Source organism: Danio rerio, chromosome 16 (genome assembly GCF_052040795.2).
Source record: "Danio rerio strain M-AB ecotype USA chromosome 16, GRCz13ab, whole genome shotgun sequence".
NCBI classification, from domain to species: domain Eukaryota; kingdom Metazoa; phylum Chordata; class Actinopteri; order Cypriniformes; family Danionidae; genus Danio; species Danio rerio.
The window spans coordinates 54,912,067-54,937,309 of record NC_141036.1 but is presented as its reverse complement, the minus strand read 5'-3'; the positions used below and the strand labels follow the sequence as shown (position 1 = coordinate 54,937,309).

At 36.2% G+C, this 25,243-nt stretch overlaps 2 protein-coding genes across 10 annotated transcripts in view; one reads left to right on the top strand and one right to left on the bottom strand.

Moving 5' to 3' along the window:
- Window positions 1-25,243, top strand: part of rftn1b (raftlin, lipid raft linker 1b) — a 400,288-nt gene that overhangs the window by 70,724 nt on the left and 304,321 nt on the right. The window lies entirely within an intron of this gene.
- Window positions 1-25,243, bottom strand: part of plcl2 (phospholipase C like 2) — a 130,165-nt gene that overhangs the window by 50,044 nt on the left and 54,878 nt on the right. For 3 of the 5 annotated variants that reach the window (XM_087287995.1, XM_087287994.1, XM_087287996.1), the window contains exons 2-3: window positions 19,645-22,131; window positions 12,685-12,888 (exon numbers count right to left, since the gene is read on the bottom strand). In XM_087287995.1, the coding sequence (XP_087144121.1) occupies window positions 12,685-12,888; window positions 19,645-22,131 (2,691 nt within the window). Of the gene's footprint in view, window positions 1-9,426; window positions 11,109-11,852; window positions 12,889-19,644; window positions 22,132-25,243 lie in introns of those variants that run through there. The other 2 variants (XM_087287998.1, XM_087287997.1) reach the window with 2 other exon arrangements.

Genomic DNA, 25,243 nt, shown 5'->3' with positions numbered 1-25,243 from the left:
GTGAAAACGACCCAAAGACAGCAGAAGATGCAACAATATATCATTTATTACCCTTGGTCCGGACCAAATGAAGCGAACCACAGATGTGAAAGCACCCTAACACCACTTCCAACAGCAACCTAGTTTTCCCATGTGGTCTCCCATCCAGGTACTGACCAGGCTCAGCTTCACGATCTTGGGCTGCAGGGTAATATGACTGTGATGCTAAATATACAGTGAATGCATTTAAATTTTTGAGTGAACTCTCCCTTTTAAATCTAAATATTTCGACATTAAAAATGAAACTGATATTAAAATTTAATATGTTTGAATATTTAAAATAAATCTAATAAATAATGTTAAGAAAATGATACTGACACCAAACATTTGAATGACAATGCATTTCAGAAAAATGCATGACTAGAGAATTGTATGCGTTATAGAAAATTCTGGAAGAGCGTTTAGATTGCCCGATTTGTGCATGTCTGCATGTTTAATCCCTGTGGTTGTGGCAGTGACGGCGAGGAGAGTCAGAGCCTCATGAACACACAGCTGCAGCAGCTGTCATGCCCACTGTCATTACATTACTAATGGCTGAAGAAATTGCAGCCTTGGTGGCAGACAAACCACTATACAGGGGTATTTATAGAGCGGGGGGGACCAGAAGGAGGACAACAGCAAACCCTTGTTCAACTGGTGCACAAACAGCACTGCTTTTCCTCATAGATGCAAACCGCTCACTTCATTCATGTCTGATTCACTGGACAATAAACAATACTATGCATTCAGGAGATTTGAACAACAATATTGGACAGTTGCTAGGCGTTTTCTTAATGGTTGTTAGGGTGTTTTTGGAGATTTCAGCTGTTATGCTGAAGGTTACAAAGGTAAACATTATTACACGTTCTGGAGATTCTGACAATCATATTGACACTGGATAGTTTTAGGCAGTTTGCAAACACATTCTGCTAGTACAATGCTAACACTATTAGCATGTTGTTAACACGGTTAGCATTCTTTGAACATGATGCCAGCTTGATGCTAATAGTATTAGCATGATGATAACAGCACATGCTCTTAGCATGTTTCTGACAACATGCACATGTTTTATACCAATAATGAAAACACAGCATGAAGTTAGCATGCTTGATCAGTTAACTAATTATTTGCTAACATGTTCTGATGAAAAACAATGACATAAATGATGTAAACCTGTTTTTTTTTTCATGTTTTAATAATCTGTTAAAATTTGTAACATGATTTTTAGGTAAATATCATGTACTCTAGGTAGGTAGGGTTGCCACTCGTCCCTTAAAATACGGAATCGTCTCGTTGTGCATCCCGTTTTGAAACAATACTCATATTTTTTATCATTTTTTTAAAGTAGCTTTTCCTGCACACGCATTTTATAAAGATGCCTCATTTCCTACTTTTGATTGGGTAATACTTGATGTCATCTTTAGTTTGATTGGTCTTTTTCCAGTGAGGAGGGCGGGTCTTTTAAGCACAGTCTGTCAAGTCTGGTAAAGTGTAGATCAGATATGCGGCCGGCCGGAAATGTAATATGCACATTAATATAGCAAATTTTTTTTATGATGCTGTATAACAATAATTAATATTTTTACAGTACTGTGACGGTTGGGGTGGGGGTAGACATTAAAAAATACAATTTATTGGGTAGTTTAATAGATAACATAAATAATACTCTGTACATCTACTGTTTTTACGTTACTGAGACAGTTGGGTTTAGGGTTGGAGTGGGGGTAGACGTTAATAAAATACAATAAATGGGAAATTTAATAAATAATATTAATAATTCTTGTTAACTTCCGGCTGCAAACGTATCCGAACTAGCAACAACCGTCAAGTCTTGAGAAAGTAATAGCAGATGCTTCTCCAGGTAACACCCCCACGTCTGCGAGTTTAAACGCAAGCGACTGCAAAAGTACCGCAAAGAGTGTGAGAAAACCGATACCTGGCTGCAGAGTGTTAGAAATTGTTATCAAGCCAACTGCACGATTTGTCGGAGAGCAATCTCTGTGGCTGGGGTCTATCGTGCGACAACATGCCACCGGAGAGCAGCATTCCCGCAATGACAGAGCTCACAAAAATCAAAGCACAGTCAGACTGGGTACCCCAAGTCTCTCCCGAAGCAGACATGGTAATGACAGTGACCCAGTCTGTAAAAATCTAGCTGGAGTCATTTTTTTGTTTTGTTTGTAATTGACTGTTTTCTACATGAAATAAAGAACAGTCTGAAAATAATACATATTAATGTATTTAATATTAACTGAGTAAAACCATGTCAACATCTGAAATCACAGTAAAATATATAGCTACAATCAAACTTTATCTCAGAATTAGATTTGCCCTGGTTTTCACACACTGGGGCACAAATTGTAATTAGTAAAAATTCTGTAAATACAATGTAAGTGGATCATATTCCAATGTAATCTTATGATTTGTTTGTTAAGGTTAAGTCAGGCACATAAACATTAATTTATTACATGAAAAATTACATTTAATGCATTAATAAACAACATAATGCACATGTAAGGAAATTAAACTAGTAAGTTGCAACTTTCCATATTTTTACATTAGAAATATGCTATTTGAAAACTTTACTAGCTAATGTTTGTTGCTATGTGGGCCTATGTGCTGTTTCCATGTTTGGATAGGTGTTACTGCAAATAATGACAAATATTTTAGCCAAAATCTGATATCAATTCCACCATTTAAAATTCGGTTCATTCGTATTTTCTTCACTCCTCTAGGTTACAGCAGCTGAGTTAATGCAAGTGTACCACCCTATTCAACATAACATCAGCTATATCAGTGCTGCAGAGTTGTAAAAGAGAAAGACTGACTGCATGTTTACACAGATTTTAATAAAAAACTATTTAATTAATTTACCACCACTGACATGCTATTGGGCCTGTGATTGGGGACGTGGCCCCCGCTGCAGTATGCGTCCCTTATTTTTTTGTATTAAAAGTGGTACCCTAACTATAGATATTCATTGATAGCAGATTAAAAGTCCTGTTAGAGAGAACCATGCTACAACTATACAACTGTTTTGATGGTCTGAAATAAACCTCAAGACATATTATATATTGACGATATGAACCCAACCCTGTTTCTCTATGACATGTGAATTGAAAATGAAAATATTCCTCTTTTAGGTTTGCGTTGATAGGGGGCTTGACGTTTGTCGCTAGGGTGTGGATATAAAACGATTTGTAATTGGCTGCTTGCTGCCACAAATCAAGCAAGCCCACCCTCATGTTTCTAGGACATATTAATTCAAAGATTTTGATTTGATGTCTTCGATTGGAAGTCAGTGGGATTTGTTGCTGCTAGGAAACTCTAGGGGCTCTATTTTGACGGTCCATGCGCAGAGCGCAAAACGCAGGGCGCAAACGCTTTCAGGGCGTGTCAGAACGCATTGTTGCTAATTTAAGGACGGGAAAATCCGCTTTGCGCCATGGCGCATGGTCTAAAAGGGTTGAGTTAATTTTTTTTATGAGTTATAGGTGTGCCTCATCTCCCGTTCCCTTTAAGAGCCAGCTGCGTCGCGCCACATTTTGACGTAAAGTAAGTTCACTTTCGCTTTTGCTTTCGTGGATAGGGAAACCTTCAATTAGTCTATAAATAATTAATTTCGTTTGTAAAGCGCAATGATTTGTTTTAAAACTATTTCTAAATTCAGTTCTAATTTCAAGCAAACGAATAAATGAACAATAATAACAAAGTGTGGTCAAAATACTGAGTAATTTCCAAATACACATGCTGTGCCCTACATGGTCTAAAATTTGACAGGTGGACAAATCTAAGGTTGTTTTTAATAAAACAAATATAAATATGGATATAATAAATAATACTGCTAATAATAATAACATTATACAAAAGCAAATTGAATGAACTGAAAAAGCCTCCCAAGATGAAGAAAGGCAGTGGTTTTTAAATCTTCATGTAGGCTGGAAATTAATATGTTTTGTAATATTTTAATCATTTATATATATATATATATATATATATATATATATATATATATATATATATATATATATATATATATATATATATATATATATATATCCTTAAGATTTTAGATATTTTTCATATGTAAAATATGAAATATATGTTCTGCATATTGTTTGTAGTGTGTAAGCCAGGTGCACTTTGCGCCAGACAATAGACCAACTTTGTTCTGGTTTAAAGATCAGACTATTTACAGTTTCTCAAAATAGCAACGCGCCAAAACACGCCTGCTTTTTTAGACCAGAATGCTTATGGGCGCACATTTAAGCGCAAATGCATTTGCTATTTAAACAGCATGGCGCAACTCCTTAAAATGACCCTTGCGCCGAGCTAAAAGTAGCAAAAGAGTATTGCGCGCGCCACATTGCGCCGGGTGTATCATAGAGCCCTAAATGTGTTGCCAGGGTGTGGTTACAGACTGATTGGGTGAGTCAAAGTGCCCACCCCATGTTTCTTTGACTCTGTGATGTAAAGATGTCCAGGGAAATTTCATAACAGTATCTAAACTTGCTCAAGCCAATATAAAAAAATAATAATTGCAAAATAGATGTTACATCACTGTCAGTTATTGCACTAACTAATATTAACAAATGAAATCTTATCGTAAAGTGTAATCTAGACTGCTGATTTAGAAACAGCTGTGTTTCACAAAGCCTAATAAATAGGCTCATATATGGCATGATGACAGATAGGGCTGTGCAATATGACAATACACATCGTATGGACAAAATAAAAAGTCTATTGTTTCGTGTCATACTCTATTGTTCATATCATGGTGTCGTAATATACACAGTAGTATACAGTAACAATTATTCATAATTTATATGAGTGCAATATTACACACCATTACAGGGGATGGAGACAGAAACATGAATAACACAAGTGTGTTATTTCATTGAAATATAAGATGTTTACATTGCATTTTATTTAAAGATTTTTATTATACTGTAGCTATACTGTGTGTATATTATTTAAAGATATTTTATTTTGGGCCGGTAATCACTTTTTTTTAAAAGTGTTTTGCATTTCATGAATTTATTTGATATTTCTGCATTCTTTTTCATTCTTATTTCTTGCATATTAATTTCTTACATTTCAAACATTTGCAATACAGTTTTAAATAAAGAAAAATTATCACTGAATGAGTATTTTTTCATCTTTATACTTTAAAATGTAAAAAAAAAAAAATTCTGTGCAGTCAATATACACTCACCGGCCACTTTATTAGGTACACGTCCAACTGCTTGTTAACACAAATTCCTAATCAACCAATCAGATTGGGTAGAAAAAGTGATTTAAGTGACTTTGAACGTGGCATGGTTGTTGGTGCCAGACGGGCTGGTCTGAAAAATTCAGAAAAGGCTAATCTACTGGGATTTTTACTCACAACCATTTCTAGGGTTTACAGAGAATACCAAAAAAAGAGAACCCAGATTTGCAGAAGAGCATCTCTGAATGCACAACACATCCAAACTTGAGGTGAATAGGCTACATCAGCAGAAGACCACACCGGGTGCCACTCCTGGTCGGATGAGTCTCGATTTCTGCTGCGGTATTCGGATGGTAGGGTCAGAATTTGGCGTCAACAACATGAAAGCATGGGTCTATCCTGCCTTGTATCAATGGTTCAGGCTCTCGGTGGTGGTGTAATGGTGTAGGGGATATTTTCTTGGCACACTTTGGGCCCATTAGTACCAATTGAGCATCGTTACAACGCCACAGCCTACCTGAGTAATTTTCAGTGCCTTGTTGAATCTACGCCACAAAGGATGAAGGCAGTTCTGAAGGCAAAAGCTGGTCCAACCTGTACTAGTAAGCTGTACCTAATAAAGTGGCCGGTAAGTGTATATAAACTAATAATTGATTGAATATACAGAAAAGGTTACTATATCGTTACTAATATTGCAATCAGAATATGAGGTGACGTATATCTTGATATGAGATCGCCCAACCCTAATAACAGATGGAGTTTGTTGTGATGTGAATCATTTGTGTTCATCTGCTTCTCAAATGACAGCTTGGAGATGTTCATTTGGTTTCTGCTCATCAAACTGAAAACTTGGCTCTTCTCTGGGCAGCTTTTTTCCCCAAGAGTTTGCATTCACGATTTGTGATGGTGCATTATTCAAACATGCGTTTCATTATCATGACCCATGGATACAGGCCTGGATTATTCATGGTTGCATCATTATAACCCAACAAATCTGTTTCAACAATGATTCGAAATGTTTGTGCATTTCTCCTCAGGCTGCAAATAAAACACGCAAAACCTTAGCAATTGAGCAAACACAAATAGATTTCTGCTATAAAATGTTTTGAATAATGTTATAGTGCTTTCTGGTGGCACAGTCGGTATCACTGTTGCATCAGAGCAAGAAGGTCTCTGGTTCAAGCCTCAGCTGGGTCAATTGGCGTTCCTGTGTGGAGTTTGCATGTGCTCCAGTTTCACCCATAAGTCCAAAGACATGCGCTATAGGTGAATTGGGTAAACTAAATTGACCGTAGTGTATGTGTGTGAAAGAGAGTGTGTGGGTGTTTCCCAATGATGGGTTGCAGCTAGAAGGGCGTCCGCTGGGTAAAACGTGTGCTGGATAAGTTGGCGGATTATTTCGCTGTGGCGACCCCTGATAAATAAAGGGACTAAGCCGAAAAGAAAATGAATTAATATTACAATCTATGAATCTACAAGACCATCTTAATTTGTATTTTTAAAAGTAACTTTACCCAACTTTAATTATTATTATTATTATTAACAGGACATTTCAATATAGTATATTTGTTTCTGCTGCTTGCACTGATCTACTGTCATCTTGGCAACACTAGTAAAATGACCAAATCAATGACCAAATGACCTCTCAAATCATTCACTCTCAAACTTTTACGTTTTTATTTTTAATGGCTTGTGTGTTTGTTTGAAAGGAGTGTAATTTGAGTTATATTATTAGGCAGGGTTCAACGCTAAGGATTTTTTTCGATCGGACCAGTGGTTCAGATTTTTACTTGCCCTGCCAATATTTTCACTGGCCCTATTAAAAAAAAGTTAATAGCTATTTCTTAGCCACAAATATATATATATATATATATATATATATATATATATATATATATATATATATATATATATATATATATATATATATATATATATATCAAAAAAAAAAAAAAACGTGTCAAAATGTTTGTAAATCTAGAATTGAAATATTTTAAAAATGTTAATAAACGTATAATGAGCAAAATTCAAAGTAGCAAAATGTGCAGGTATTTATTGCAAACAAAAAGATGGCTGACCAGCTAAACTCACGTCAAACTGTACAAACATCACTTTATTTTATTTTTCGTGGTGTATTCTCGTAAATGTCTGCTTCCAAGACGTTAGAAACAAATGTTTTCCTTAAGCATTATCACTTGATGTTGCCCCATGTTGCTGTCTCTTCGCTGTACTGGTTGTTACGGAAAAAAAATTATGTGCTAACAACATCCAATCAGATAATAGGAAATGAGAAGGTATCATTTGAAGTCTTAAAAGCACAAACTGTTTCTCGATTCTGACTGTATTTGCATGCAATTGACAAATAGTCAAAGGCAAAGTAAACTTTAGCGACAGAGGATCAGTGGCCCGATCGATCCTGTCTACAGTCCCGAGCATCTCACACACTGGCCCGGGCCATCGAGCAGTCCTTATTGTTGAGCCCTCTTAGGTTACATTTAAAAAGTCATCCAAAAAACACTTTATGTATTTTAATGAAATAATAAATAATTATTACGGAGCATTTTCAATTTCGGTTTTCGGACAAGTGTGTCCATGGTTTTCGTTTTTAGCCTAAAATATTACAATCTTAAGTCCCATTTCTTCATTTTTCTTCAGCTTAGTTCCTTTATTCATCAGGGCTCGCCACTGTGGAATGAACCACCAACTATTCCAGCATAAGTTTTACACAGCGGATGCCCTTCCAGCTACAACCAAGTACTGGGAAACGCCCATACACACTTATTCACACCCAATTTAGTTGACCAAATTCACCTATATCACATGTTTTTGGACTTGTGGAGGAAACCCACAGGGAGAACATGCAAACTCCACACAGAAATGCCAACTGGCCCAGCTGGGACTCGAACCAGCGACTTTCTTGTTGTGTGGCGACAGTGTTCCTAGTACTGGGTTGCAGCTGGAAGTGCATCCCCTGTGTAAAACATATGCAGGAGTAGTTGGCGGTTTATTCCGCTGTGGACTATAATTCCGCAATAGAAACTAATCGGAAGAAAAGTTAATCAATTTATGAAGCGAATCACAAAAACAAATCAAACAGTGTAAAACCTAAACTAGTTTGTATCATTCTGATTTTGTCTGTTAAAAGTTAAGCAGCAATCCGCAATAACACACATCCATAATTGTAACTATTATTACTGCTATCATCATTATCATCATCATCATGGCTGGCTGTTTATATTTCCAAATACCTGCAGTTCTCTAGATTCACAAGAAAAAGTGCATACTCAGACCCTGATGAGACACTTTCCCACGCAATGACTTTGTTTATAAATATGAATGTTCCCATGGCTTTAAGTGCACACACTCTTAGATCAAATTTATCCATACACACACTTTAAACTGCACAATATTATTCACAATCGCAGGATATGCAGTGTTGAGTCTGGATTATAATTGATTAATTGCATGTGTTTTTGAGGTCTGTGACTGTGGCATAATAAATTATACTATTTGAAACTTTAATTTTATTGAATTGATTTTATAACTGTACCTGAATACTGTTAGAGTAGGAAAACAATAAAACACTGTCTATTTGAATTGTATCTTTTTCTTAATTGTATTGATCTGTGCTTGTAGATTTGTCTTAGATTTTACGCTGATGCACTCCCACAGAATCATCCCAATCCATCTAAAAGTCATCTGGTGAGATTCATATAGCCCTCCTGAATTATTAGCCCCCCTGTATATTTACATTTCCCAGTTTCTGTTGAACAGAAAAAATAAAAAAAATCAACACATTTCTAATCATAATAGTTTAAATAACTCATTTTTAATAACTGATTTCTTCTATAATGTTTTACTAGATATTTTCAAGATACTTGTATTCAGCTTAAAGAGACATTGAAAGGCTTAACTAGGTTAATAGAAGTTAGGGTAATTAGGCAATTGTATATCATTGTATAACAGTGGTTTGTTCAGAAAACAATCAAAACAATTTTGCTTTAGTGGGCTAATAATATTGACTTTCAGTGTTGGAGAAAGTTACTTTAGACAGTATTGGTTTAGAATATTGACTTACCCCATAAAGTAACTAGTTGTGTTACTTAGTTGGAGCAAAGTAATCCGATACGTTACTTTGAGTAACTTTTTTTATTTCTGCCTTTTAGAACTTGCAGTTTTTTTGTTTTGTTTTTTTTATTAATAGAGATTCTCTGCATTTAACGACACACTGAATAACCCACACCTTCAATTACCCTTAAAAAATAAGGGTTATACAACTGTTATACAGTTGAAGTCAGAATTATTAGCCCCCCTGAATTATTAGATGTTTGTTTATTTTTTCCCCAATTTCTGTTTAACGGAGAGAGAATTTATTCAGCACATTTCTAACCATAATAGTTTTAATAACTCATCTCTAATAACGGATTTATTTTATGTTTACCATGATGACAGTAAATAATATTTGACTAGATATTTTTCAAGACACTTCAATACAGCTTAAAGTGACATTTAAAGGCTTAACTAGGTTAATTAGGTTAACTAGACAGGTTAGGGTAGTTAGGCAAGTTATTGTATAACGATGGTTTGTTCTGTAGACTATCGAAGAAAAAAAAAAAAGCTTAAAGGAGCCAATCATTTTGACCTTAAAATGATGTTTAAATAATAAAATTTGCTTTTATTCTAACCGAAATAAAACAAATAAAAAATATTATCAGACATATTGTGAAAATTTCCTTGCTCTGTTAAACAGCATTTGGGAAATATTTAAAAAAGAAAACAAAATTGGAAGAGGGCTAAATATTCTGACTTCAACTGTATGTGCCCTATATACAGATTACTGAAAGGTGAAAGCAATGTGTTTGCTACCTTTGTATTTTTGTCCTTTTCGATTAGTTAAATCACTGTTAATTGAGACTATAATCCCTTTTCTTTCATATGTTCAGAATAATGACACTACGTCCATCGCAGAAGTGTAAGGCTCTGCCATCTTGGTTTCTGTCTATTCCCACAGAGAGCTCATTCTCTCATCGAGTTTGATTCAATGTGATTACACTTTTTAATTCAGCAATTTATTTTTTAAATCCAAATTAATTAATCTAAAATGTAACTTGCGCTACATTTAAAAAAAAGTAACCCAAATATTATTACTTTTTTTTAAAGTAATGCATTACTCTGCTCGTTACTTCGAAAAGTAATAAATTAATATTAGTAATAAAAAAGTAATCAGGTTAATATTATTACGTAACTCCCAACACTGTTGACCTTAAAATGTTTTTAAAGAGCCCCTACTTTGCATTTAAAAATGTTATATTTTGGGTTTAGTGGTCTCCAACAAAAAGCTGATATGCGTGCAAGATCAAAAAACACTTTTATTGTCTAATAATATGCATTCATTTTTAACTAATTATCCCGGCGACTCACATATAAATCGTTCAGCGATTCATTTGTTCCCAAACCCCTCCTTAGCGCGAAGCTAATCTGCGCTGATTGGACCGATGACCCAGTTTGTTGTGATCGTTGGACTGCGTGATCCCCCGTGCCTCCGCTTGTGTGTGGAGGGAGAGCGGGTGCACATTTTACTGGAACTACATATTTCTTGATGTACTGCATCGACAAAGATGCGATCAAGCAAAAGATCCAAACCAAACTCGATTCTTTTATTTGATTCTAAGTCGACTATTTCGCTACCTGTTTTTATGTTTTTTAATCAGTTTTATTATTTGTTTTTATTTATTTTTTTAATTGTTTCTTTTATTCTTGTTTATGTAAAGCACTTTGAATTGCCACTGTGTATGAAATGTGCTATATAAATAAACTTGCCTTGCCTTGCCTAAAGAATCAATAGTTTTAAGCATGCTGCACTTGCAGATTAAAGCCCCTTTCACACAGTGATACTGGTAAATATCCGGAAAATTTCCGGAACGACTTTACCGGTATATTAAAAAAAGCGCTGTTCACACAGGCGAGGACGTTACGGAAATTTTCCGGAAAAGAGCATTCACACATCCATTCCAAAATACCGGTAAATTCTGACATCATTCACCACAAATGAGCTTTAAACGGCTGCGCTTGTATTTGTAAACATTTGACTAAATTACAAACTCTGTGGATGATCAATATTGTAAACAACTTTCTCGGGATCACTTTCGCATGTCGAGATGTTCATAATATGTGTGTGTGCAGGCGCTCACAGGCTGTTTCACAGGCACACGAACGTAAACAAACAACGGCTTATCATAAGCATCTCATCGATGATTATTTATTACACAGTTGGCATTAAGAAGAACATATAAACGTGACCTGACTAACTTCTAGCAGCTAAATGTGTCTGGAAAAATATTCAAAGGTTTTTATTCTCACAAACCGCGCGGACGTAAATGCGTCTGACTGTTGTGATTGGCTAAAGCAGACGTCTCACGTCAGCACGTTCTAGACGTGCACGCGCTTATTACGGTAATCTTCCTTCTGCATTCACACAGCGCAGCATTCCGGCAAATTGCCGGTAATGTTACAACTTCTCTTTCCGGAAAATAGCCAGAACGAATTTACCGGTATTTTCAAAAAGGACCTGTTCACACATACAACCTTTGAAAGGTCTGTATGTGTGAAAGGGGCTTTAAACCTCGGCTGGATGTTTTAATTCACTTATTGCTGTTACACTGCATGGAAGCGCACCCGTAATAATGGCTCTTTCAAGAGTTCGCCCTTAGCTCCCGGGAGAGATCCCTGAACTCGTGAGATCCTCGAGCCCGGGGCTCCCACCCGTTGCAGGGTGAGGGGGGAGTCCGAGTTCAGGTAGGTCTCGAGAACTCCCCTGCTTGATAATGTTGGAAGTAGATTAATGCTATGAAGTGTCTATGCTGTCAATTTAGATTCGTCAATTTACTTATGTTACATGTGTTTGGTCTGTGGGAGGAAACCGGAGAGCCCGGTGAAAACCCACGCAAACACGAGGAGAACATGCAAACTCCGCACAGAAATGCCGACCTGGCCGGGTAGTGTCCGAGCCGGTGACATTCTTGCTGTGCGGCCGTGGTGCTAACCACTAGGCCTCCGTGCTGCCCTGACAAGGAAATGGTGGGGTAGGGGTGGAAGGGGGTATTCTTCAAGACCAAGATGGCTGAAGTAAGATACTCTGGTTATTTATAGTGGTTAAGGAGTCGTCTGATTGGTAAATCAGTGTTAGCTAATGTGGACCAGGTGCTATCAATCATAAGCGCGTGCTCCTCTCGAAATCAGTTTATAAACTTCACTTAAAAAACTGCTTTTATTCTAGCTGAAATAAAACAAACAAGACTTTCTCCAGAGGAAAAAATATCATAGGAAATACTGTGAAAAATTCCTTGCTCTGTCAAACCTCTTTTGGGGAATATTCGAAAAAGAAAAAATTCACATGACGGCTAATAATTCAGACTTCAACTCTACCTGAGGCCTAATGAGAGCTGTGTACTTACGGTGTCGTACGCAGTGACGGCTCTCTTCAGCACCTCCGGCAGCAGACTCTGAGCCTCCACGCTGGGGTACTGCTCTCTGAGATTGAACAGCAGAAACGGGCTGCCATCTGGGCCAATGAGGCGTGGGGACAGAGCCAGAATACACTGCTTCAGGTTGGCCACCGCTGACAGGCCACACAGCTCCTTAAACGGCACGATGGCATTCTGTGGAGGACAAGCAGGTCAGACAATGACTATGCATCAGGAAATCTGCTGCAGAACAGATGTGTTGTTGTGTTTATGATCAGATTCTAGCACTAAATGTAAAGCTGCATGATTAGTTGAACTCAATTTGCTTTATGGTTTAGATTAGATTGTATATCAGCTCAATTTAACTCGATAAATATGTGTGTACTTGCCAGTCATTTTGAGACACATTGTACAGTCATGTGTTATTGTTATTTGGGACACTTCAATGCACTTTAAGAAAAGATACGTTTTAGAAACTCCATGGGTTTTTCTGTCAAAATAAAGTTTATGCTATAATTATTTAAAAAATGCAGAATTAAACTAAATAAATATAATTATTTAAATTTTACAGTTAAGCTTTTATTATAATATTTTTCCTGAAAACTCAATTGTGGTGAGGAGAAATAATATTAAAAACAAGGTCGACTGTTTTTATATCATTTCATATTCATATCATTGTTATTATTATTATTATTATTTTATTATCATCATCATTATTATTAATAATAATAATAATACAAAGTAAAAATATATTTGTTCTTCCAGCAAATGCACTAACTATTTTTGATTACTTAATTAAATATTTATTGTATTATGAGCACTGCATTCTTTTTTTAGTTAAATTACAAAAAAAGATTTATTTTAGAGTAATATTGTATTTGTAATAATACAATATTATTCTTACTAAAATTTTTTACATATTAATAAACTATAATTTATTATATAAATATATTTTAAATTATCCTTCCCAAATTAAACTATAACATTTTATTTATTATTTTAAAATTGTTATTATTGTTATTATTAATATTAATAATAATAATACAAAGTAAAATATACGCCCTCCAACAAATGCATTTACTAGTTTTAATTTATTAAATTTAAATATTTAGTCTAATATGAGTACTGTATTATGTATTTTTTGACTGTAATATCAAAAATATTTATTTTAGAAAGAGTGATATTTTATTTGTAATAATATCATATTATTCTAACAAAAATAAAATTATTTTTATTTATTAATAAACTATTTTTAAGTAATATATTTTAAATTATTATTATTAGTAGTAGTATTATTATTATTATTATTACAAAGTAAAATATATAAAATTTGTTCTTCCAGAAAATTTATTCAATTAATTATTGTATCAGAGTGTGTATTACACACACACACACACACACACAAATATATATTAAACTTCATTTTACTTGCAATCACACTTTTCATCTGATTTGTTTTTCCTCAAGTCATGCAGCCCAAAACAAATACAGTCTATAAAATGCTCTGACAGAGTCCAGCGGCATCTGACAAGTCAACAATGTTCGGAACAGAATATTAACATACTGCATAGTGTCTTTAAAATGTAGTTCAAATGTGTTACATGCTAAAATAAAGTCTTGTGACCTTGTGGTTGCAATGTTCAATTCTAATATTAGTTTCAATCAAACAACCATACATTTAAAAACAGCTAATAATATCACAGTACACTGGAAACTAAAGGTCAAGCAAGCACATCGCATTACCAAATACACTCTTATGTGCATGTGTGCACATCTGGTAAACATAATAAGTCGTCTATGCATACTGGATGCCACACATTATAACTGTATATGTCTATACTTTCAGACTACATGCAGCAGAAAGAGTGAAAGTAGTACACTAGTATGCTATTCCGAACGTGACCTAGTTTTTGAAGGTGAAGAAAAAAACAAAGCCAATGCAATGACAGCACCGTGTCGACTTCCCCAAAGTGAACGACCGTGAACAAGAAATGCAGCAGGAAGTGGTTTCAGTGAGTGTCTTCTACAAAAGCACCGCCCTGAATGTGGGAGGAAGACGTCATTTTTCATGTGAAAGCCCCTGTAGTGAGCTTTAAACACCAATAATAGTGAGATTTACCCAGTATAAACACTGAATGCAGCGCCAGAGTCTGGAACTCTTTCCTCAGGATCTAAACAGAGCTACAGCGATAGACGAAGTACACAAATCAGGCACTTGAGTAGAAGTATACCATAATAAAAGATTACTTCAGTACAAGATGAAAGTAGAAGTCGTCCTTTTCAATGTGACTGGAGTCAAAGGATGAAAGTGCTTGAATTTCTATTTAATTAAGTAATGAAAGTAAAATATGAATATTTATTTAGCAAGAAAGTTAAGTTACTTGAACAACTTGTCATACTCTTAATAACCACACTGATAATTCATGATGCTTTAAGTGAAACCATATTCACAAACTGAACCTCATTCAGATCAGTTAGCAAAATCAGTGAATCATTTTTTGGAGAACAGATCATTTGAATCAGTGAATCATTTACTGGAGACTTACTTTGAACAGATCATTTTGATCAGCGAATCATTTACTGGAGACTAATTTTGAACAGATCATTTGGATCAGTGAGTTAGTTTCTGATAACTCACTCTGAATAGATTATTTGAGTCAGTGAATCATTTACTGAAGACTCGCTTTGACAAATCATTTGCATCAGCAAATTGCTTACTGGACACTCACTTCAAACAAATCATTTGAATTTCTCAATCTTTTACTGGAAGCTTACTCTGAACGGATCATTCGAATAAGTGAATTATTTACTGGAGACTCACTCTGAACAAAAAAAATTAATTGATAAATAATTTTCTGGAAACTCACTCTGAACAAATCATTTGAATCAGCAAATCACTTACTGGACACACACTTTGAACAAATCATTTGAATCTGTCAATCATTTACTAGAAACTCACTTTAAACGGATCATTTAAATCAGTGAGTCTTTTGCTGGAAATTCACTTTGAACAAATTATTTGAATCAGTGAATCATTTCCCGGAAACTTACTCTGAACAAATCATTTGAATCAGTAAATAATTTTCTGGAAACTCACTCTGAATGGATCATTTGAATTGATAAATCATTTACTAAAAACTCACTCTGAACCAATCTTTTGAATCGATAAATCATTTACTACAAACTAATTCTGAACGGATCATTTGAATCGGTAAATCATTTACTGGAGACTCACTCTGAACAAATCATTTGAATCGTTAAATATTTAACTGGAAACTCTGAACTAATTATTTGAATCTGTGAATCATTTACTGGTAATTCGCTCTGAGGAAATAATTTGAATCGGTAAATCATTTACAGGAGACTCACTCTGAACAAATCATTTGAATCTGTAAATCATTTACTGGAGACTCTGAACAAATCATTTGAATGAGTGAATCATTTACTAGAGACTCATTCTGAACAAATCATTTGAATCAGTTAATCATTTACTGGAGACTCACTCTGAACAAATCATTTGAATCGGTAAATCATTTGCTCGAGAATCACTCTGAACAAATCATTTGAATCTGTAAATCATTTACTGGAGACTCTCAGAACAAATCATTTGAACAAGTGAATCATTTACTAGAGAATCACTCTGAACAAATCATTTGAATCTGTAAATCATTTACTAGAGACTCACTCTGAACAAATCATTTAAATCAGTGAATCATACTGGATACTCACTCTGAACAAATCATTGGAATCGGTAAATCATTTACTGGATACTCTGAACAAATCATTTGAATCGGTAAATAATTTACTGGAGACTCACTTTGAACAAATCATTTGAATCGCTAAATATTTAACTGGAAACTTACTCTGAACTAATTATTTGTATCTGTGAATCATTTACTGGTAATTCGCTCTGAGGAAATAATTTAAATCGGTAAATCATTTACAGGAGACTCACTCTGAACAAATCATTTGAATCTGTAAATCATTTACTGGAGACTCTGAAAAAATTATTTGAATCAGTGAATAATTTACTGGAGACTCACTTTGAACAAATCATTTGAATCAGTGAATCATTTACTGGAGACTCACTCTGAACAAATCATTTGAATCTGTAAATCATTTGCTGGAGAATCACTCTGAACAAATCATTTGAATCGGTAAATAATTTACTAGAGACTCACTCTGAACAAATCAGTTGAATCGGTAAATCATTTACTGGAGAATCACTCTGAACAAATCATTTGAATCAGTGAATCATTTACTGGATACTCACTCTGAACAAATCATTTGAATCAGTCTCACACTGACTAGGAAGCACTGCATTAAATTACATTGTTCTGTGCCATGTCTTTAAAGAATATGAGCGTTTTTTCAGTGTGCGCCTTCTGCTTCTCACAGCAATTGCTTTTAAATGACAACTCGAAGTTTCATCTCATTTTACGCTTGAACGACTAAATCATTGCTGAAGTCTATTTAACCGATTATATTTTAACTAAACTACATTATCACACCTCATAAATCCCATTGACAATAGGGGCATCGACATATTGTGTCTTTGCATGCACAAGGTCATGCAGATGTGTGACAGAAGCCACGCCATCAACTGGAAATGCCGAAAACAATTCATTTTAGCTGTCCAGCTCTACAAAGCATTGATATATGAACAAACTGCATTCAAATATTATTATGATAATCGCTTAGTCGAGGCTGCCCCACTGTATGTGCAGTTTGAATCAGTACACAATGAAAGAAAAACAAACTCAAATATCATCTGCAGTATAATCTTATGAAAAAAACAACAATTTCCTGACTTCAAAATCTTCTCAGTGCTTTCCTGTTATAGCAGTGCCACTCCTTTTATCCATTAGACGAGCTAATCTCTTCTTAAGGAGATATTACTGACACATGCCTCAGGACATGGTAACCCTATGTGTTATGTAACATTTTCCACATCAAATATTAAAAAGGAATTTGGCTGATCTCCCACCTGTAGCCTATATATGAGTTTATTTTGGGTTCATATGGCTAAATAAGGACCTGATCCTTTTGGTGTTTTTGTGCCAGTCTGACAAGTTGTGCAAGGCGGAGGAACTACAGCTGATTAAAATCAGCACTTCTGGGTCTTTGTTTATCAGTGCCAGAGAGACTTTCAGTTCAAATGCTCCTGGCCTTGTGAAGAGAAACATTCTGTAAGTTGAGCTTGCTTCTCAGGGTCGACTTTCTGAAGTGTGTTTCACTGGAGAAAACTTTCTCACGCTACAAAAGCAAGATATTAGCCACACTGAAATCAGTTTGGAGAGTCTTTGCAAGCTGCGAACCAAACATTTGCTGAGTTGAGTCATTTGCGTAACTTCGCAGACACTGAATAGCTGAGATCTCACAAAATCTAGCCAGGTTATATTTATACCCACAAATATAATGTAGGACTGTCTATTTAAGTAATGTCAGTCTATAATTAAATAAGACGCCTAAATAAGCTATGATTTCTATTGAATTTCTAGCATCTAAGTGCATGTGCCTACAACCCCCATAGCTGTTATACATTTGCACTATGTATATAAAATAAACTACTGATTCACTGCTTAATAATATTTAGTAAGGTAGTAGTTGGGTTTAGGTATTGGGTAGGATTAGGAATGTAGAATAAGATCAGGCAGACTACAAATACAAAGCCTGTAGAATACTTAAAGGTGCAGTAGGTGATCTGCCAAAATGCTAACCGTTTAGCATATTATCTTTGGACGGCGGGGAGGGGCTGTGATTCAAAGCCACACCCCCTGATATCGCGAGCGCGCGGACCGCGTCACAACAGCCGACAGACAACCCACTAGTTCATGTCATTCGCCAGTTAGTGCCAGCGCCATGCAGGAATTACATGTATTACTTTGCCACACTTGCATGCTATTTCAGAGCGAATATTCAGAGTAACGTTAGCGGTAAACAGTATAGGAAGGCTGTCATTGTTCAAAAATGACCCAATGTGAATATAAAAGCAACTTCAGCTCAATAAAGCAGGTTAGGCGGGATAGCGCTATTTACTGGGGTTTTGTTGTTAAACTAAATATAAATCTACATTATAGATGCTGTCAAAGAACCTTATGAAACTGAAAATAATCACATCAATCTTTCACTGGGAGATTTCAGTGGCTGAACAACACGTCTGTGCATAGAAGACATTCATAACAGAACACATTCACAACATAACATAAGCTTAGCCTGACTAAAATAGTTTCAAAACAGAACATTACCTGCCTAACAGTAATACTTCAGGCCTGGTCTCTAAACCTTTCTCCAGCATGCTAAAGTAACTCCAATACTGATTCAGGATTTTCAAAAGTTTCAATGCAGCATTTGATTTCTCCCGGTCCGTCTCGTGACCGCGCGGCCGCTTTAAGGGCGAATTATACCCGCGCCTGGCTTTACAGTAATCGGCCCGAGCTCGGCTGTCATTCGGCGCCTCCGGCTCCGACTCGGCATCTGCGAGCGGCCCGCAGCTTGCTCGCGCTCATGCGTTTGTAGTGCAGATGGGCACGCGCTTATGGCGGATCTGCGTGAACAGATACGCAGAAGTCGGAATCTACATTTGTTGACAGACAGTCTGACCGGAATTAAGGAAGATGACAGTGCGACTCTATTTAATTGGATGAACATTTTTTTTGTTTTATGCTTTACCCTGAATATAAAAATACATATAAACACATTTAGATCATTTACTGTCATCATTACTATTGGACTGTGAAGAGACTTTCAACCAGCACAACAAAAAATGTTTCTGATGACAATCACCTACTGCACCTTTAATAATAGAATGACTGCTTATTAGTATTTAAAATGGGCAGGTAATGAGCCAGTAGTTAATCATTTTGCCATACAATATCAATTGGATACAATTTCACAACAATCACCTAAACCTAACGTCTCTTTTTCACAGTGATGTCAGTGTTGTCTCACCTGCATGTTTTCTCTGAGATCTGTGGCCTCCCGAAGTGGCTGTGCAGCAGATTTAAAGACTTCATCAACAGCCTTGATGAGAAGTATCCTCATACTGGCGTATTCCCGACCTCGTTTACCCTTGCGAACAGAAAGCCCCCTTTTGTGAGGCTTGCCGCCACCACGCCGGTTGGTGATGGCGACATGGACGAAGACCCAGGCGTGTGGAAGGACTTCACCCGTCAGTGACTGGAGAGGAATGTGGCGGAAACCTGGCTGAATGCATTCGAACGGAATGGTGTACTGGCCGATAAACTCATCTCCAATGTAGTCGTCATCCAGAACAACAAAGCGCACCATTGCCAGCTCCGGAAGGTTAATCTGAAACTCGAAACTCTCATCAAAGATGGGGTTGTCACCATTCTGGTGAACTGTTTTAGTCCTTTGCTCCGCACAATCCGCAGGGATGCCATGAATTTCAACGTAAACATAGGGATCCACAACATCACCTTTTGCACCAGAGCCCTTGGGTTTGGGTAAATTTAGCCCGCTGATGATCTTTATGTGAAGGAGCTGCGGAGAAACTCCTGGAACTGAGTCTTTAGTATTGGCACTGAAATAAGACACCTGCTCCCTCATGATAGCCGGACGGAGTACATAGCCACAATTCCCGTTTTGTCTAAACCAGCCAATGTTGAGGTCCATCATGAGACCTGGCGTTTGATAGTTCATTGCTACAATCTGACAGCCACATTTCCAAAAGTCCTGCGGGTTCATGTTGCTGGAATCAATTCGCATTGGACTTGGGTAAACCCTTGCTAGAAATTTCTTGTTGTAATTAACAAAGTCTCCAGGGTGGTCCGTGGCACACCGACTAGCAAAGACCTCATTGAAGGAGCAAAGCTCCCAGTGCTTCTGGTTCTGGAAAGCCATCTGAAAGTCCTTAAATTGAACAGACTTGCATAACGTTACCAAGTCAGACAGATCCTTGGAAAGCTGGAACTTTTTGGGTTGAACGACAACTTGTTGTTCACTAGCCTCGTTGTTCATTCGTTGGGACATTTCCGCACCTTCGTCCTCATCAGTCACCTCGCCCTCAGGTTCGGTGCAGTTGCTCGGTAGTTTCTTTCCTTTTAGAAGAATCTTTCCCTTTAAATCCAAAGGGGACGGAAGATAGTTGTCCTCCAGGTTGGGTGGATCTGTATGGACTTTATCTCCTAGTATTTTCTTCAGGTGTTGAAATATTACCTTCTGTTGCTTCAAAGAGCAGTGATTTTCCAAGCAAAGGAATAGAGGGAATTCTGAGGCCGCAAATGCATACTTGTTGATGATGTCAATGACGTTGCGGAAAACAATCTGCGAGGTCATTGTGTGGCCTGTGTAAATGACTGGTTCATTATCTGGTCCATCCCACACGTCAAGTTCTACACTCCTGCAACCCATCTTTAGGGCACGGATGTAACCCGTAATGTCTGACGGACCCCTGAACTGATCCTCAATCAGGTAGGTATTGTGGGAAGAGTTTATGTAATAGTGAGAAAGGGGTTGGTTCATATCTTGGCATACAGTTTTTTGTTCAGGATCAAAGATGTGGCAGTCCGCTGACATGAGGTAATTGGTAAATCCATCCAGAGAGAGCCATCCCTTCAGTTGCCCTTCCTTCGAGGGTTCGTACTTCTGAATAACTTCCACACTGATGTCTTCGCTCACTTTAGCCATGCCTTGCTCGGCCTCCAAAAATATCATCAAGTCCTTCGTATCAAGAAACTCTTTGTTGCTTGAGAACTGCACCAACAAAAAATAAATCTCTGGTCTCGTACAGAGGTCGTGAAAGACTTCAATGAACTCTTCCTTGGTGACATCTGAGCTGGACTTATCTTTCGATTTGTGCAACTCTTTAAACTTCAGCTCTATCTTCACATTTTTTACTCCAGGACTTAACTTCTTGATCAGCTGTACGGCCGTACAAAGACTAATGCTTTTCCTGCCAATAGCGTCCGCTTCATCGAAGAGCTCACCCAACCAGGATGCACGCATGTTATCCTGACTGCTCTGAATCATGTTAAGAGTGTGTTTACCGTACGATATTAAATACCTGAGTCCCGTCACCCAAATATTTGCTACATCGGCTGAATTTGCCACTAAATCAAGAGATTCATAGTTCTCCCCATAGATGATTGAGAATGCACAGTCCTCGGAAATCTGATCTGAAATTCCATTGGTCCTGAAGGTATCCGTGTTCTTACCAGTTCGCACCTCTTTTATTGATTTGACATCAATTTTAGCCTTGTCGGACTCTTTTTTCGACGGCTCCCACCGCAGTGACTGCATGTCAGCATCTAGAAGGAAGTAACGGTGGTAGACTCTGGAGTTGGAGCGAACCTTCCTCAATTCAGACCCGTCCACCATAGAATTAATGCAGTCGCTTGCACTGCTGATCTTCTTCTCTGTTGGCATGCTACTGAATGACACCGTCTTTTTCCTTTCCTTACACCGCCTGGAGCCATCCTGTAAAATAAAGAGTTTATCATCAGTATTTGACAAGTGCAGCACAATATGCATTCCACCAAACGTTCAACGAATTTTGTTTTAATTTTAGTCTTCGTCTTTTGACAAAAGCATTTTAGGCATGTTGAGTCATAGACGTAAGAAATAATTACACACAGGGTTCAACACTAAGAATTGTTTCTACCGGTCTGATTGGGGCTAATGGTTCAGACTTTTACTTGCCCTGCCAAAATTTTCACTGGCCTCATCAAAAAAAACAAAAAACAGACAAGTTAATATTTTTTTTAGCCACATATTTTAAATAATGTGTAAAAAACGGCTGTGAATCTAGAGTTTCAATATTTAAAAATGTTAATAAATTTATAATGAGCAAAATTCAGTGTTATGCAAACAAAAAGGGCAGTATGGAAAATATGGAGGTATTTTATTGCAGTTTGAAATTATTTAACAAAAGGTGGCTGACTGGCATACTGTGCAAAAAAACTATAATCGCTTCATTTTTTTCGTTGTGTTCTCCTGTAAATGTCTGCTTCCAAGACGTTATAAACAGACATTTTATTTTAGCCCCATAATTTGATGTTGCCGTCTCTTCGCTGTACTGGTTGTTACCAGATTATGGAAAAAATAGCATGCTTAAAACATCAAACCAGATAAAAGGATCCGAAAAGCAATATGGTGTTTACGACATCACAGAGAAGGTAGCATTTTAAGACTAAAAAGCACAAGCTTAAAATGCACACAATTTACAAATAGTCGCAGGCAAATTAAACTTTAGTGACAAGGCGGCACTGTCCCAGTTGGGCCAGTAATAATCTGGTCTACTGTCTCAAGCGTCTCTCACACTGGCCTCAGGCCATAGGGCATTCCTTATTGTTGAGCCCTGACACAGCTGGATGACGTGCCAAAAATATTGTTTTGTGGTACAGGTACATGGTAAAACAGCAAAATGGCTGTTGTCAGGATGATTGTGGCAGACGCAGACAGCACGTTAACCTAGCGTGAGTTTTTTAGCGAGTTGCTGTAGCCGCAGCTAAAATGAATCGTGCTAGAAAACAACTCCTCATAAAAATAAATGCCCTGATCATATGAATTTAAAACTGACCGATTTAATAACTTCAATTGTACAATCTAATGGCATCAATTCTCTAAAGGTCAGTGAAAGGCTATACAGACGGGTAAATAAAAAAGATCCGAGTTTACCTTTGTATGAATTTCGGGATGATGCCTTGGCATGCTGATGTTGCTTTAGATTTGTTGTGTTTATCAGGGATTTCCCCCATTTGGTTTGACATCAAACATGAATAAAATTTTTCTTTCAGCTGTTGCCATTTTTTTATAGTTTAATCCGACAGACAGACGCTCCTATGCAAGATCGTGTAATCGCATACCGCGTCTACTGTAGACCAGTTACTTACAAGAATAATTCTGATTGGATATTTTCCAAAAAACAATCTAGTCTTGTTTTTAGTCAACGAAAATGTCAGTACTTTTTTTCTAGTAGTCGTCATCACTTAATTTTTATTTAGTTTTTGTCTATTTTTTATTGGTAGAAACTTGTACGTCACAAAAATTATGACAAAGTTTGCGTCAATGAATTTAACACTGGTGCTGTTTTTTTTTTTTTTTGATGCATTTAACATGATTATGATTTTATGTTTCACACACATTTCTTTAAAAATGTTTTTAAAATGTTTTTAAAAATGTAAACTATGTAAATTATGTTTGGATAAAAAGAAAGAAGAAAAATATATATATATATATATTATATAACATGTTATATAACATTACGCAAATGCAACTAGATATAAATGCAAATTGCACAAATAAACACAATTACATACTAAAATCACAATTTGCATATTTAAAATCAGTATTGCATTTTAATATAATTGGGGCTAATATTAAAATCATGGTGACTAAAATGTAATACACTGTATAAAAATACAAGTAAAAGAGGTAATAGAAAATATAATATAAAATCAGACAAATGCATCTTTAAACAGATCCACATTTGCATATTGAGTCCAATTTTTCATATTTAAGACCAGTAATGTGTCTACTGGATTTGACTATTTATTGTATGTTAATAAAAGGGGTAACAGCACATACAATCACAGGTGCATTCATAGAAATTTGCAAATTAAGCTCACAATTAGCATATTTACAATAAATGGGGCTAATATTCATTCAAATAAATATTTTCTGTGTAAATCGAGATACAAAATAAAAAATATAATCACATGAATGCAACTTTATATACATGCAAATTTGCATAGTATGCTCATAATTTGCATATTCAGGACAAGCAATGTGCTTTACAAAAATGGGGTCAATATTAATCTCATGTTAACTAAAACTTTAAACTACAGTATTTGAATACTTATTGCATGCAAATTAAAATGGGTAATATAACATGAGTCAAATTGCAATGCACGCTACAGTCATCTCTTCTGGTGTGTGCAGCAATCACTGCTGATGTTGTGACCAAAAAAGAACATCAATGTGTCCTTTTCTTTTATACCACCCTGAGCCTAGAGGCAGGAAAATATTGAGCTAAACCAGGCTTAATTAAAAAAAAACAATTACAACCATTTAACACAGCACAGAGCTGTTCCGGTCTACACTGGTGTTAGAAAACTGCTAAATACCGTAGAAACGATATATGATATATTTACGATAACGAATATAATTCTGGCAGTTTTAAAAAAACCTTGACTTTTCCTAACCACGGTAAACCTTGAAAACCTTGTCCCATGCCTAATTGCAATAGTTGAATATGAATACATCAATACATATATATCAAAGAGAGGTAGGATTAAAATACATTTATATTATGTGTCAAATATTCGTATTTTGCATGCACATGCCGAATCTGATCAATCAGACTAGGTCTTCCTTTCATTATTTATCAAATAAACCAATTATAATTGCAATAATAATGTATGCAGTATCTATTTTGCAATTTAAAAAAATGTATGAAGGGCTAAAACTTCAGCAAGAATCAGCAATGTGTAAATCCAGAAAAATAGAGCCTGAACAATTATATTCATTCATTCATTCCTACTGTACATCAAATAGCAAGTCCATAATCTGATCGTTTGCATGGTAAAAG